General features: G+C 45.1%; 1 protein-coding gene across 13 annotated transcripts in view; it reads left to right on the top strand.

The window, feature by feature from the left end:
- Aopep (aminopeptidase O) overlaps positions 1-15,683 on the top strand; it is a 315,985-nt gene that overhangs the window by 243,981 nt on the left and 56,321 nt on the right. For all 13 annotated transcript variants that reach the window (XR_015640651.1, XR_015640652.1, NM_001012346.2 and 10 more), the window contains 2 exons: positions 10,070-10,138; positions 10,239-10,313. Coding sequence is in view for 11 of the 13 variants with exons in the window: in NM_001012346.2 (NP_001012346.2) it covers positions 10,070-10,138; positions 10,239-10,313 (144 nt within the window). In the remaining 2 variants the exon portion in view is untranslated. The remainder of the gene's footprint in view (positions 1-10,069; positions 10,139-10,238; positions 10,314-15,683) is intronic.

Below are 15,683 nucleotides of genomic sequence, written 5' to 3'. Positions count from 1 at the left end.
GGTTTTGTAGTTAGGGATATCTGCCTGAGTTTCAGAGTTTTGCATAAATCTTTAAGAAACTATGGGAAACATAAGAATGTGTAGGTGGTTTAACTATCTGAATGTAGTTTTCTAAATCTCCAAAGTGTGAGTCTTTCTCTGTCACTTTTCAACTTATTTTTTAAGACTTTTTAAATAACCATTTGTCTGTGCACATGAATGCCACATGTGTGTATGTAAGCAAAAAGGCCAAAGTGCATATCTGATCCCCTGGAGCTGCAGTTACAGGAGGTTGTGAGCCTCTGGGTGTGGGTGCTGGGAACACACTTGGATCCTCTGCAAGAGCACAAAGCATTCTACCTGCAGAACCTCCTTTCTATCCCCTCCATTAAGTTTTGAGCTAAAGTTTCTCACTAACTCTGGAGTTCACTGGTTCTAGACTGACTGTCTAGCAGCCCCTGGGGTTTTCCTGTCTTGGCCTCCCAGTTCTGGGATCATGGCTTGGTTGGTGTTTTTTGGGGGAGGTGAGGTTGTTTTGTTCTGTCTTGTTAATGAGTTCATGGTCCAAATTCAAGTCCTCATACTTTTTTTTTTTTTTTGGTTCTTTTTTTCAGAGCTGGGGACCGAACCCAGGGCCTTGCACTTCCTAGGCAAGCACTTTACCACTGAGCTAAATTCCCAACTCCAAGTCCTCATACTTTTAAATGAAGGGTTTTACCCACCAAGCCACCTCATCCAGCCCTAAGAACTGTAATTTTTTTAAATGTAATTTAATTCTTCCCTCTGTCCCATTTTGTATATTAGAAAATCCAAGGGCTGGAGAGATGGCTCAGCAGTTAAGAGCACTGACTGCTCTTCCAGAGATCCTGAGTTCAATTCCCAGCAACCACATGGTGGCTCACAACCATCTGTAATGGGGTCTTAAAAAAAAAAAAAAAAGAAAAAAGAAAACCCAAGACGAAAGCAGCTCCTACTAGAAGCATCATGCATGGTGCTTGATGTATTTCTACTCACAAGTCTGTGAGGTCAACTCTGTTGTGCCCATTTTATAGATGAGGCAACTAATGAGTCTGTCTAACGTGAAGGCCCCTGTTAAGTAATGCTTTGGGTTTGTGACATTTCCACAACTAGGACCCAATTGTGCTGATGAATTCAGAGGAGTGTCAACATGCGGCTATGTGGTTGGTTTCTTTGCTTGTTTTGACAGTATTGCTGTGCGTCCTAGGGTAGCCATGGACTCTTGGTCCTCTTGACTCCATGTTACAAATGTGGAGATTACAGGTGTGAACACCAGCTCTGGCTTTGTTTTCCGTATTCCTGTAACAACAGATGGCCTATTGTTTTGTACAAGAAGGGGCTACTAATGGGATTATGAATGGGTCAGCAGGGGGACCTGCTTCCTCCTGTCTCCTGCTTGTCATTGGAAGGGACAGGTGCTGGTTTGTAGTAGCTCAGATGGGCCACATCTCTCCAGGCTCCATCCAAGGACACTGAGTTCAAGCGGTTGTCAGGTCAGGCGTTTCTATTATAATGTCACAACTCAGTTATTTTTGAGGCCTTTGAAAGTTTACTTTGGTTCAAAATACCAGACAGGCTTTTGTCTCCAAGAAAAAGGTGGGTGTGGAGATAGTGGAAGGATTAAAGATTACTGTTGTGCCTGCTTCGTGCACCATCTCACTTCACTCTCAGTGAAGTACGTGTCTCTCCCAGGCTCAGGGGGGTTGTGTGACGTGAGTGTTTGAGAAGCTGAGACAGGGTACCTTGGTCTCAGTTCTCAGGGGCTCCTTCCCCATTACACCTGGGCATTGTCCCAAGACAGAGAGGACAGATTCATAGGACAGCGCAGAAAACAGCTACAGCTAGTTGGCTGTACTAGCCCATTTTCTGGTGACCTTGAACCTCAGACAGCAAAGCAGGGAAGATAAGAAGCAAAGCTAAAACAAGCCACAGCAATTGTATAACTGGTTAAAACCAGTCAGGACAACGTGGAGCTTGGTGACAGGTTATTCACCTAGTATCCCTGAGGGCAACTCAGAGAAGTGGAAGGGTCCTAGGAGACTGTTGGCCTTACAGTCTGAGATGTGTAGGAGAAGCATAAGCTGTCTGATGGGGTCTTGCACCTGGTCTCTTAGGGGTATCCACGATGCAAAGCTTTAATGTCCTGTGGAGCTTTTCTTGTCTGTCCAACTGCTGAGCACAAAAGCTATGTTGTTGTGTCAAGTGGCTGGGTTGATCCCTTCTAGAAAGAAGTTATGTTTGGTATCTAAAGAACAATGAGGGTGTGCTGCTTGGTTGATCAGTGTGGGATCAAGTTCACATTCCCCAGCACCCACTCTCCCACCTCCACAACAGTGGGTGGAAACAGTGGGTGGAAACAGTGGGTGGAAACAGTGGGTGGAAGGGCTGGTCCATTTTTACCCTGGGGAGATGTGAGCTCTGGCTTTCCTAATATGGGCACAGCTGGGCCTGGGGAGCATTAAACATTGATTTAATCCACTGCTGGAGGAGTGTCCCAGGAAGGAGAAATGGATCAGTAACCAATCAACACATGCCCTTCCCCTTGTTTTCCCAGGGCACCTCCTTCTATGGAGCTAAATGTTTGGTGAACAAACACCCTGGAAACTGGCTTTCTATCGTAATTATTTGTATTAGAGTCAGCAGCCCTTCAAGGTGGTAGATTTTACTTTCCTTTGTATGTATGAGGGAGAGATTTTTATAATACTTGTTAATAGAGATGATTCAGGCATAGTTTTATGTCTTGAAATTGCAACTTAAATTCCTTTTAAAGGTCTGATGACCAGCAATCTCTTCTGAGTGGACAATTTTTAAAGAAGAGTAGATTTTCTGGGGCCATAGGCTTCGTATACAGCCCCCCCCCTTCAGAGGCATATGGGCAGCGGCACAGCCACGTGCACACACTTCTGCACACTGTAGTACACCATGTCATATCCCACACTGAGAAATGAAGGGAAGGTACCCACATGTGCTGGTGGTTTCCAGCTAGTAAAATACCATCAGACCACATATGTGTGTCTGTGCCTTTGTGGAGACATGTTATTACTTCTCCTAGAACATGTACATGTGCACATGCATGCATGAGGGTGTGTGTGTGTCTGTGTCTGTGTGTGTTCTAATCAAGGGAACCCATTTGGTCAGAGAAGGCTGTCCACAACGTAAGGAAGTCAGCCAGCATAGCTGCTCCTGAATGGAGCAGTCCCTTTGTACATAGCAAAGGGTCTTCCCACCGGCACAGGTCTCCTCCCTGATTCTAGGCTGGCTCTGTAATCAGAACATGGGAAGTGTTGCCTTCTATGGTCAGTGCTATAGGCCAACATTACACCAGCCCTCCTGAAGATACATGTTAAGGTCTTTGTGCAGAACCCAGAATTGTATTAACCATGAATCTCAAAAGGATTCCTTGATTCTTCATGGGAGGGTCATTGAAATCTTGTATTGTTTTAAAGTCTTTTTGTGGGTTTGCTTGATTCAGACCCTGAGTTTATTCCTAAATACAAGTGATAGGAAATGCTCCCTGTGTCAGCCCAACTGCCCATCTTCTTCATCACCATGTCTCCCTTCTTTCTGCCCACAGGAACTTGCTGTCACAGAGCACGTCGCCCTCTGTGTTACTGACCTTCAAAGTCAGATGCCTCCCAAACATCTATAATATTTTTTGGAAGCTGTTATATGTAGGGCATTGTTAAAACCACCCAAAGCAGTTGTTCTTGGCACTCAACAGTGGGGTTACTGAACAAGAGGCCCTTAAGATGACTCTGAGGCATAAGTCCTAGGGGGCTCCAAATGCTGAGATTTGTAACTCCCACACCCCAACCCCCTCCCACATCAACACAGCCCTCCCACCACAACACACCACATACCCACACTGACACACACACACACACACACACACACTCACACTCACTCACACTGTGATTCTCAGAGCATTTAGAGGTAGGAATTGCAGATGGAAAGCCCCTGTATGTAATTTTGTATTTCACCTGTGAGGACCCTTTAAGGTTATAGTGTCTATGAGTAAATGTCAAGGTCACATGAAGAATTACCCTGGGGGCTAGGAAGATGGCACACTTAATAAAATGCCTGCTATGCCAATGTGGTGACCTGAATTTGATCCATAGAACAGGTATAACAAAGGCCAGCATTGGGAAGGCAAGGCAGGCAGACTGTGACCACCTTGTCAAGCTTCAGCCCAATGAGAGAACCTGTCTCAAAAACTAAAGTGAACAACTTCCAGGGAAGTTGAGGGTCTTATTGCCTCCACATTGATGTGTACACATGCATGCACATCTGCACATACACGTTCATACACTAAAGAGCTACAGCCACACTCGTGGGGAAGAGTTTTTGCTAATGTCTCTTCCAGCAGATGTTATGGGGTTTGGTTACATTTTGTGGTCTGTGTTTTGACCCAGGGTTAATCAGATCCATATAATAAACAATATTTTTAAAGTGACATGGTCACAGTGAATGGTCCCATAGTTCCAATCAGAACTTGAAGGCCAGGCTATATGAAGTGATAAAGGCACTAGAATTACCTAAGACCCAATGTCTCCATTCTTAAGCTGTGGCCCCTACAAGGCACAGGCAGAGCAGGTTAGGTGTCCAGTGCTGTGTAAACTGCTTCTGTTGAAATTGGGCTGTTCCAGCTTTCTCCCAGTTACAAGGCTCTTGTGATCTCTGATAACTGGTGCTTCAGAGCACCTTTCCTCTGGCTTTGATATCATTGAGCTGGGTCAACATTTTCTTTCTGTTGTTATTAATATTAATATTAATATATGGATGAGGCCTCTGCTGCATGTACACATGCATACCAGAAAAGGGCATCAGATCCCTTTATAGATGGTCATAAGCAACCATGTGGATGCTGGGAATTGAGCTCAGAACCTCTGATAGAGCCAGCAGTCAATGTTTTTAACCATTGACTCGCCTCTCTAGCCCCACGGTCAACATTTTCATGACAGCTGTGTGGTATATATGCAGTATTATCTTTACTGTTGTTTCCTAATATTTTCTTTGAACTTCATAAAGAACATAACCATATGGCCTTAGCTTTCATATGTAACTTCCAAGTGTTCTGTTAATGAAGAGAAACACTGGAAATATGTCATTTTCCAGCTCACCAAGGAAAAATGCAAATTAAAATGGAAAAAATGTAAAACCCAATACTCTTATTTATTCAGACCTCTCCTGCTCAAAATGGAGTTAAGGCAGCTTCCAAAACAGCATGGCAGAACTTGGCGGAAAGATGGGTGAGGGGTGACACTTAATATCCAGCAACTGTCCCAACTGTCCCTGAGGTTTCTGCCTGGCTAAGGAGGGCCCCAAAGCTCCATGTTCTCAGGAAGGTAAAGCACGGTGGCTTCGTTTGAAATTCCCTGGCATTGGTACAGAGAGAAGTAAAACTGAGGGAAGGAGTAGCACAGCAGTGGGTTCATGGGACCTTTTCTCTTGCTGTCCCTCCAGAAAGGTCAGGGACATCTCGCCAGATCTAGATGATAAGAGGGCATGCCTAGAGCACAGGAAGATGAACTCCAGGGCCAATGTTATAGAGATCAGACTGAACCCAAGCATGAACTCAATCACATCCCCCTGGGAGGAGTTTAAGCGTTGATTGTCTGGGAAGTGGGAAGTGTGTATGAGTGCCTGCTATGTGTATGATTTGTTTTTGATTTGTTTTTTTGTTAGCACAACACCATTAGTTAGCCTTCCTTAATTAGCAAGGCTCATGAGCTTCCAGCAAAGAGCACAGTCCATTGGTGGGGTCCTTTTTAGGGTGCATCATGCTGAGGCTCAGTCCTTAGTACTAAAAGTACAAGAGGGAAGGAGACATCAGCACCTTACACACCGTACACTAGCCTGGGTTCTGCATAGCATTCTGGGTAATACTGATGAGGTCAGGGTGGCACTTACAAACAGGAAAACATAAATGTGGGCAGGGAGCTAAGCCTGTCATGGGCCATCCTGTGTGATCCATACTTCTGAAATTATGCTGCAAGATTATGCCCATACAACAGGGCTAAAATCTCTCTCAGAAAGAAACTAGAGCCTTCATCATAGCATTGATGGAGCAGACAAAAACAATATGCTTTCTTCTAAACTCAGAGAAAACAAGGTGTAAGGTGTGTTATATTCAGACAAGATTTAAAGCTGCAATGTTTGGTCAGCTTATTCCTGTTGCTTCCTTCATCTGTAGGTGACAGTATCTGCAGACCCTGCAGATACCTGCTGTCCTAGAACTCGCAATCCTGCCACAGTCTCTCCAGTGCTGATATTGTAAGTCTGGCGTAGGTTAGTAACAGAGCCCTTAGATCCTTTGGGAGCCAAAGTCCTTGGCTTCTCTCTACAGATGGTTCTCCCTTGGCTTTGCCCAGGGGAGCATAATTTGCTGTCTGTTGGAATAATTAAAGGGCTCCCTATGTTTGCCCTACAGGGCTTCCTGTGGGGGCTCTCCTCAATTCCTCTGTGCTATGCTTCATTCACCAAATGGAAGCAGGAAGAGGGCGCCCACCCTATCAGTATGAGATTGGCATCAGAACCCTTTCCCCTTTCCCGTGAGAGGAGTAACTTCCTCCTCCACTTTAAAAAAAAAAAAAAAGATTGAAAAAGAAAACCAAAATATACTTTCTCTGTGAAAATAGTCTCCAGTTTCTGTATTTAGCAGGGCTTTTGTTTAAAAGCAATGGCATTTCCTCAGGCTCTGAAACTGTCTTTGACTATTACAAACTGCTTTGACAAAAAGTTTCTTAGAAAAACTTCCTTCCCAAACATGCCTGTCAACTAGCTGAGGCATTTAAAAAGATACAATTCAAACATAAAACAGTGCATTTTTAAAGGATATCTTGAAAGTACTTTTGCCACTCTGGGAGATGCTAGACTGTCCATCCCTGACTGCAAATTTTCACTATGTTTAAAGGTTTCCCCACAGCCTACTGACATTTGCGTTAACTCATAAGCAAGGAGGGATTTAAGTCAGCGCCAGAGAAATGTATTCTGGTTGCACTGAACAATAAGAACATTAATTTTTCTAGTGTTACATCCTTCATTCTGGGTTAAATTCAGCCCCAGCACCAAGATGTAATTTGAATTACTGGTGAATAGGGAACTTTTATTTTCTATTTTTGTTTTTTTTAAGTCATTTTAGAACTGTGTCCCTCCTTCTTCTTCTTTAAATGTGCAATTCTATGCTTTTTATAAATGGTGATATTCTAGCAGTTAAAGAAATTAGAGTTAATTAGAGCCATAATAATTGTAAGATTAAACCATCCTTGAACTATGTATGTGTGTTCCTGTGTCCCTGTCTACTTCTATTTACTTTAAATACAATTTTATTTCACCTATTTATTTATTACTATCTGAATGTATGTTGGATAGGAGTGTATAGTCAGTTCTCCCCTTTCGCCATGTGGACCCTGTGGATTGAACTGAGGTCATCAGGCTTGGGAGCAGGTGCTTTGATCCCCTGACCTCGATCTCTCTCTCTCTCCAGTTCCCCTTCACTGTTAAGGCATTGAATATCTGTTGTGTGTTAGGCTATGTTTTAGTGACTAGACAAAAGTCAAGGAAAAAACAAGATAGCGCCATTCCAGGAGCTTAAAATATGGTTAGGGAGATAGACATTTAATCAGTTAATCATAAAAATAAATACCAAGGTGGCAATTGGCTTAGCAGGTTGAAGGTGATTGCTGCAAGGCTGATAGCCTGAACTTTATCTCATATCCCTTGAGGTAGGAAAGACCAGACTTGCACATTGTCCTCTGCCTCTACACACATGACATGACACATACACACGCATGCACACCTCCCCCACATGCACACACACACCTCCCCCACATGCACACACACACCTCCCCCCAACACCTCCCCCCCACACCCCCCCACACTCACACACACACACACATCTCCCCCACATACACACACATGCACACCTCCCCCACATACACACCCACGTGATAGATTAAAACTAAATAGCCATGTAAATCGTGCCACACTGAGTGAGCCTAATATAAGATGAGGGCTGAATTTCAGTTTCATAACACTGGTTCTTCAAACCTAAGAAATGTGAAATGTAAGTGCAATGGTAATGATAAAGTGTGGGGAAGGGGTGTGAGATCTATGCTTTCAAGGTCTGAAACTTAACCCTGCTCTGATAACGAGGTCTCAGTGACAGACTTACAGAAGATGATGCAGGCAGGGTGCTATTAGAATCCTGGGGAATATTAGACTTAGCATTGATAGTGAGGAGAAGCCTTTCAGACATGATACTTCAGGTAGAAGCCAGAGGCAAGTCATGTGTTTCCAGCAAAGCAAAGGGATGGGATTGCAATTTCCTTTGGAAAGACTCTCATGGCTTCTCTATGGAAGGGATTGTGGGACAAGGGGGTACACATTAGGGCACCATTCAGTCTAAGTCAGAGCTCTTGTGCATTCCCAGTGCTGGGCAGGGGTGAAAAGGGCTGTTTGGTGGGGCCAGAGTTCTAGATGTCTGAACCTAAGATTATTACCGGTGGCTCCATGGGAGTTATGGGTTTGAGAACAATTTCACATACGCATGTGATTTGAGATTACAGTGAAATGAAAACTGGACCAAGGAGGGAAAGAACCTTTACGTACTTTAAATACTATCCAGCCATAACAGATTCTTGTAGATGTCTGTGTTAAAACTTAATTTGTAATAGTTATTTCTTACTATTAATAAACTCTTTGTATTGAACTGTTTGTTAGTATTCTTATGGTAAACACCCAAGGGGAAAAATTAATGATCAAAGGCAGTGTCTGCCAGGATGGATATATATTGATTCTGGAATCATGAGTAGCATAAAGCTTGAATAATTCAAAGTTTTCTTTCTGTTTAAAATTAAGTAGATCTGCATAATGTAATGTATAAAGATTTTTATCTGTTTATATGTGTGTGCTTCCCCGCTTTCCAAAGCATTAAGTATTTCTATGCATTCCCCTTAAAGCAGGACAAAATCGGATGCGATGGTTGTACACGTGTGTAAGGTCATCTTAATACGTGTTAAGTACTTAGCAAGTGGGTATGCATTTTTGCACCTAGACAGTGAGGTACAGAGCTGACTGCATCTGCTTATGTTCTAGAGTTTTGTTTTGTTGGTTTTGTTTGGTTTACATATCTGGAAATGTAAACACTACTAAGAATCCCCAACAGGCCTGTTGTCTATTTTAGGACATAGCCATCTTTAGTGGCCACATGAGGGTCCGGTTGTGTTTGGGAATGGAGGGTACAATAAAGTTTTCCATTCTGGTGTCTCATTAAGCAACTCCTCTTTGTGTAAAGTACTCCATGGCGAAGTTGCTTCTATTTAAAGTCCGGAGTTTGATCTTGCCTTTGATCTAAACCTTTTGATCTTGAAAGAAGGATGGAGTAGCAATAAAGAGGGCCCGACAGACTTTTTTTTTTTTTTAAGAAATGTGATAAAGTTAAAGGGCAGCAGAGTCGGGCAGCAGAGTCAGCCAGCCTCTCCTCAGCCCGGCTGGTGCAGAGGGACGGAGGAACATGGGGCAAGTCCATCCTTAGGTGTGGAACAGGAGGGCCCCCTTTTCAGGTCCATGGTGACGCGTGAATAAGGGACTCCCTATTTCACCTGCCACCTGCCACCTTGGTGGTGCCGGTAGAAAAGTTGCTTCCCCTCGGAATCCCCGGTTCAGGGTCCCTCCAACCTGCAACCTGAGCCTCAGACTACACCGGGGGATTGATGGATGGATGGATGGATGGATGGATGGATGGATGGATGGATGGATGGATGGATGGATGGATGGGTGGGACGGGTGGATAGGTGGGTGGGACGGGTGGATAGGTGGGTGGGTGGGTGGATGGGTGGATGGATCTGTGGGGCGAGGTGAGTCCGGGAGCAGGTCCAGGCAGAGGGTACTTTCTGAGAACAATAACAGCTAGGACCTGGGCGCCTACACCTTTAAGGCAGGCCCCGCCCCGCCCGCTCCCGCCTCGCCAGCCCGCCTGCTCGCTCTCCCGCCCGCCCGCCCGCCCGCCCGCCTGCCGAGGTGTCGCGCTTGTGGCTCTGGGCTCCGTGAACTTGACTTGTTCTCCCCGCAGGCACTGCAGGAGGAGCGCAAGGCCAAGGACTGCTCGCCGAGTAGGCTGGTACGGCAAGTGGGCTCCGAGGTAAGTGTGGTGGGCAGAGGTGACAGCAGTGCCTGCTGCTCAGGTGAGGTGGACACCGGTATCTCGGCCTGCTTTAAATGCTGTTGGGTTTTGACTTCAGGTGGCCAAATGGATTCGAGTGAACCGAAGACCCGGAAAACGCCAACGAAGGAAACGTGAAGCCGCCTTTGAAAAGGTAGGAGGCCCTGGAGAGTGCTGCTGGGAGGAGCTCCTGTGTGCTGCCTGGTGCCCAAGATTCGGTGTCTGCTAGCGATGGGGAGTTTGTGCTTTCTGCAAGAAAGCTTTACCAGTGTGGGAAACAGATAACAGTGGTGTCCGACTTGACCGGGATGGGGGCCTGTCACGTGCTCCTTACACTGCAGGGGTGCCCCCGAGAAACGAAAGCTTCTTCCAGGCAGACCCCCACAGGCAGGCATCAGCACATGGGCCCACAGAGCCAAACCCCTACCAGGAATCCTGTGGGAACTGGCGACCGGCTGTGTGAGAAGTGGGCAACTTCAGACACGCCAGGACCAATTTTCCTTTTCACTCAGCATTCTACCTCCTGAATTTGGAATTTTAATAGTTACTTTGTAGACTTTGCTTGCTGCTTCCCGTCATGAATGCGTGGGGTTGAAACTTGTGATAAATATTTTGAAATCAGGTGAGTAGCCCATTAGCCCCTTTTCTTACTTACTGAAAAGGGGACAAATGTTAATGACATGTTTTGGTTTTGTCAATTTTGCTTAAATATACTTTTGCAGTTGGGCCGGTGTGGGGGGGGTTATAGCACTAAGGGACCAAAATAGCGGTGTGTTGTTCTGCCGCTGGGATAGATGATGAATCACTGGGCTCTGAAGCCAAATCCTTGCTGATAGCTATGCTGCCAGCTTCTGTGTTGCCTTAGTATGGGCATCAGGCATCTGAGAACGTGCACAGAGCTCACAGTAATGGTGATGTGGAGTTTCAGTATGCACTTAAGGACACTCGGGGCCACTTGGAAGAGACCTGGCGAAAGAACTAGCTAGGCATATTGCTGCGGACATGCAAGGGCCCAAACTGTGTGAGAAGTGCTCCCCCTCCCAGCCTCTAAAGAGCAAGCTGTGTGTGTCAACTCAGTTGAGCAGTGGTAAGAAACAAGTCTTCTAAGCAATGGATCTGGAGCCGTACCTTACATGCTAGGCAGGTTGTGATTGTGGTTCTCTCACAACTTAGGTTTCTTTAAAAGGTTTGTGACTAATGAATGAGATCATAAAATAGCTAAAGAGTGAAAAGCCTTCTGGTGTGCCTAGCGCTTGAACGAATGTTTGTAGGTATAGTTATTAAACTGGAAATAAGACCAGCCACACGTGGAAAGGGGGAGACGTTGCTATTGAGTACTTGGTATTGCCACGATCAATCTGAAGCAGTGACCGTCTCTAAAACCCGGGAGGCTAACAAAACACAGAGGCCTCCACCTTCCACCACAGCTCTCCCCCAACCAGGTCTCCGCTGTGCCCCAGTAGGCCTACTGGAAAAGCCGCCCCTGAATTTCTTCCTAGATAATGTGGGTAGTGATTTTAAAGAACTTGAAGCTGAATTGGATGGCCTTTCTTTCTAGGAGTGCAAGGACATCCGGTGTGCCCAGAGACATGTGTTTGTGTGGGTGTCCCCACCCCTTTTTCCCAGGTCCAGCCCCAACATGCACTTTCCCTCCCATACCTGGGAGAAGTGTCTGACAAGAAAGGTGGGCACCGTGAAGGGCCAGGTGAGCAGTCCAGGTCTGTGACCCAAAGGCATTAGAGTGCAACCCGAAAGGCACAGAACCTAGGGATCACTGAGGTGAGCATTCAACCCAAGCCTGGTGCTAGGACTTGATCCTGTTGCTGGTGGGACCTTCAATAGGTCCCTCACTGTTGATTCTGATAAGCTGCTGAGCCTGGCTCATACCTTAATAGCTAGCACTCAAGAGGCAAAGGCTTGAGTTTAAGGCCAGCCCGGTTTATATAGTTCCAGGACAGCCAGAGCTGTGTAAAGAGATCTGTCTCAAAATAAAATAAAAAGGAAAACAAAATTAAAAATGTCTACTGGGCCATAAGCAAGTTAACACATGTGTCCTTTCCGTGCCCCACTGTGCATGTTTCTGCTTTACTAATTTAGCAAGACTGAAATAAGAGTGTATGTGTCAGGCGTGCATGTTCTAGACCTAGCTGCTGTCTGCTCCTTTGTCTTCTTTGTCCTTGCCCTCTCCCCCGATGACCAGCTCCCTCCATATTCTCCATTCCTCAAGTGTCCCGCACCTTCAAACTCTCTCAGGAGTCAACCCAGGTCAGACTGGACTGAACTGGACTAAGTGGATTTGGTTGAACGGGTCTGGTCTGTGGGCTAGATCCAAGGGACTTTGGCTAAGTGGCCTGTACTGACTATGGGAGGACTGCAGCATTTTCCTTCGATAGGCGAAGGCAGCTCTTACTGCCTGGTGAAAAACAGAACTGACTGGATATCTCGAGAAAGGAAAACAGCCATGGCAGCGGGCCAGACTCAGAGCTCTGTGGAAAGAATGTCATTTTATGGGAGACATTTGTTTTCCCCTTAAAGAAATCGTCTTAGTTGCTAAATGGTGGGCACAGTCTGATGGAGCTTGAAATACTAGCTGAGAGTTTCAGCTAGAAAAGCAGTGCAGTCTGTCTGCGAGTCGAGCTAAAGGAACAAGTTACTGTGCCACCTCACCCTGTAAGTGACTGGAGTGCTTTCCCGACTGCCCTGGCCTCATGTGGTGTCTCTCGCTGCCATTCCTATTACCAGGGAGCCATCTTTATGGACTTCCATCACTCTCCCCTTTGCATCTCCTTGGATGTCCCTTGCCGTTCCTTTCCATGTTGTCCTAGCCCCCGCTCTCTGCCGTGAATGTAACCAGACTCCCTCAAACCCGTGTCCTCACTCCTGCTCCTGGAATATTTCTCCACCCACTCTGATACTCTTCCTTTTTCTGTTATTTCAAATGCTTGTTATTTAGTTTGAGTAAATTTGGCTACAAAAAAGCAAGAACCTGTATGGCAGGAAGACGGCAGTCCTGGGCTATCTCTGTGGGGCTGGTTAGCACTGTGATTCCAACAGTGAGGAGAAAGAGAGAGAGTGTTAACAGTAATAGCTCTTGCTACAATGATCTATTACTGGCTTTGGAAGAACACATTAACTTTTACCTCAAAGGTAAACAAATTGTATATCACCATTATAGAATAAGAACTAATATTTTAAGGTGTGTACATGTGAAAAAAGTTTAGATAACTTCAACATTCCAAGAACTAAAATACATAACACAATAGCACCTTATGAAAATACCTTATAGTGTATTTTAAAAACAATGCACTTGGAGTTTAAAAGAAAATAATTTATATGGTAAGATTCAAAAGAATCTGCCTTCTTGGTTACTGCACATTTGATAACTTAGAGGAAAACCCCCTGCCATTTCCATTTTAGCCTTTGTGTGCATGCTGAGATCAGAAGTATTCATAGGCTGGCTTCCCAGCCACTGGGGTGACTCACAAGCCATCCTCTGTGTCTGCCGTATCTGAAGCAAATGTCCAGGGGGAGGTGAACCAGCCTTTGTGAGCCCTAATTGTCACCAAGAGCCGGCACTGTTGGCTCCTGCCACAAACTAGACAGCAGAACTTTGGAGCTTACATTTTGCCTGAACTCGGAGTGAGATGTCCAGGTTAAATGTAAAAACTGAACAGGAGAGTGAGACTCATGGCCAACAGCAGCAAGTAGTCAGCTCTGTTTGTTCTCCTTCTGATAAAATGCTAAAGTTTGCAGCAATGTAATCTGCTTTTACAGCACTTTTCTTATTGCACTCTTGACTCGGAGCCACACAACCAGTGGTAATCTCTGTTGGGATAATAGTGCACTGTGACTTTAAGTGTGTGCGAACCTAGGGAGGTCTGCATGCTGTTAACTCCTTTTGAGGCACACTGTACACTTACGCCACACTTCTGCTGTCTGTCTGTCTGTCTCCCTCTCCCTCTCCGCACGCGCGTGTGTGTGTGTGTGTGTGTGTACCTAGAATGTTAAAGGTAGGTGTTTTAGGCTTGAAATAGTTTATCACAGTGTTTGTCCTTTGTGACATAAGTCTTTTATATTCTGTTGTAATTCTGGAAACCAGTATTAAAGATTTTTGTTTTAAAGTTACTTAACTATTTACTGGATCCACAGCAGCCAGTGGTGGCTGATAGGCTTCATTCACTTGTAGCCCTCCAGGCACAAGCCAGTAAAAGCAGCCCTTGAGAACAGGGAGCAGGCGGCCAAGTACCAGCGCTTACTTGCAGCCACTCCCTGCACCCAGCAACCTGGTGGGTTTGGGTGGCTGCCCTTCTACCTGAGGCAAGGCTCCCCTGGAGTTTCCTAGGCTTGGTGCCCTTGTCTCTTTTAAGAGTACTGTTGCTCTGTGAGAATCCATAACTAGTCCACACTTGCAGAGCCATGGTCTCATACAATAGCTTCATTGATTCTTGATTTCCATAGAAAAGCTTTATGGGTTCTAATGAATTACCAGCCACCCTTCACCTCCTCAGAGGGTGTCTTTGTGTCCTGTGCCTTGCCTTTGGAGAAGGATTTATGTGAGTGATGGATGGGCATAGAGTAATTAATGAAAGTTGTTATGGAGCAACCAAGGAGAGAGAGAGAGAGAGAGAGAGAGAGAGAGAGAGATCTGTATGTAGTTCCTGTATTGCTGAGATGCTGAGGTAATCCTGTATACCTGGGCTTTGTTTCTGCACCTCTTCCTGCCCTTGTATTTATGATCAATTCTTAACAAATACGTCATTGAACGTTCTACATCCAGGTCTCATGTCAGATCAGATCATGCAAGATCTTGACATCTTTCACTTTCTTTAAGCTGGACCAAGAGAAAATTGTTGATAAAAAATATTTTTGTAGCCTCAGGAAGACAGTCTGGTTTGTGTAATTTTATACCATTAAATTTTCATCTGTTCCATAGACTGATTCTTTTTAAGAGTCTACAACTTAAAACCAGAAGAAATTCTGACATCTCTGTTCTGAAATCCCTGCCAGCTTTAAACTGGTATAACAGGAAAAATTAAAACAATGACCGCCTGCCCTCAGCACTTATCCTAACAACAGTCATCCACTCGTCCTCACACACCTCCTGACAGACCCTCTGAATGGAGCCATTAATGCACCAGTAGCTAACTAACACTCGTCGTGTGTCAAGCCCGGTTCTCAGTGATTTACGTGCAGCAGCTGAAGTGAATGTCTGTCAGACACAAAGGCGGTGCAGACTGCATCGGACATTCTGTGTAAGTTGGTGCAATATGAGCTGGTCAAAAAACTGCTACGAAAATAATCTTTTGGGCATTCTCTTAAAATTCTTCTTAATCCTCAGCCACCAACACAAAGCACACGTTTCTAAATTAAGAAAATCTCGTCCAGCATGTATTTTGAAAACACTTGAAAGTGTGCAGATAATTACACTTGTGTTGATTTCAGTGTGTTTGATGCCAGCCACCACCAATTCTTCCCCGCATCGAAAGATGAAAGCTATTTTCATATAAAACTTGAGTGGAAAAGG

Source organism: Rattus norvegicus, chromosome 17, assembly GCF_021556685.1.
Source record: "Rattus norvegicus strain SHRSP/BbbUtx chromosome 17, alternate assembly SHRSP_T2T, whole genome shotgun sequence".
NCBI lineage: Eukaryota > Metazoa > Chordata > Mammalia > Rodentia > Muridae > Rattus > Rattus norvegicus.
The sequence above is the reverse complement of the archived record's forward strand: the minus strand, read 5'-3'. Positions and strand labels throughout refer to the sequence as shown.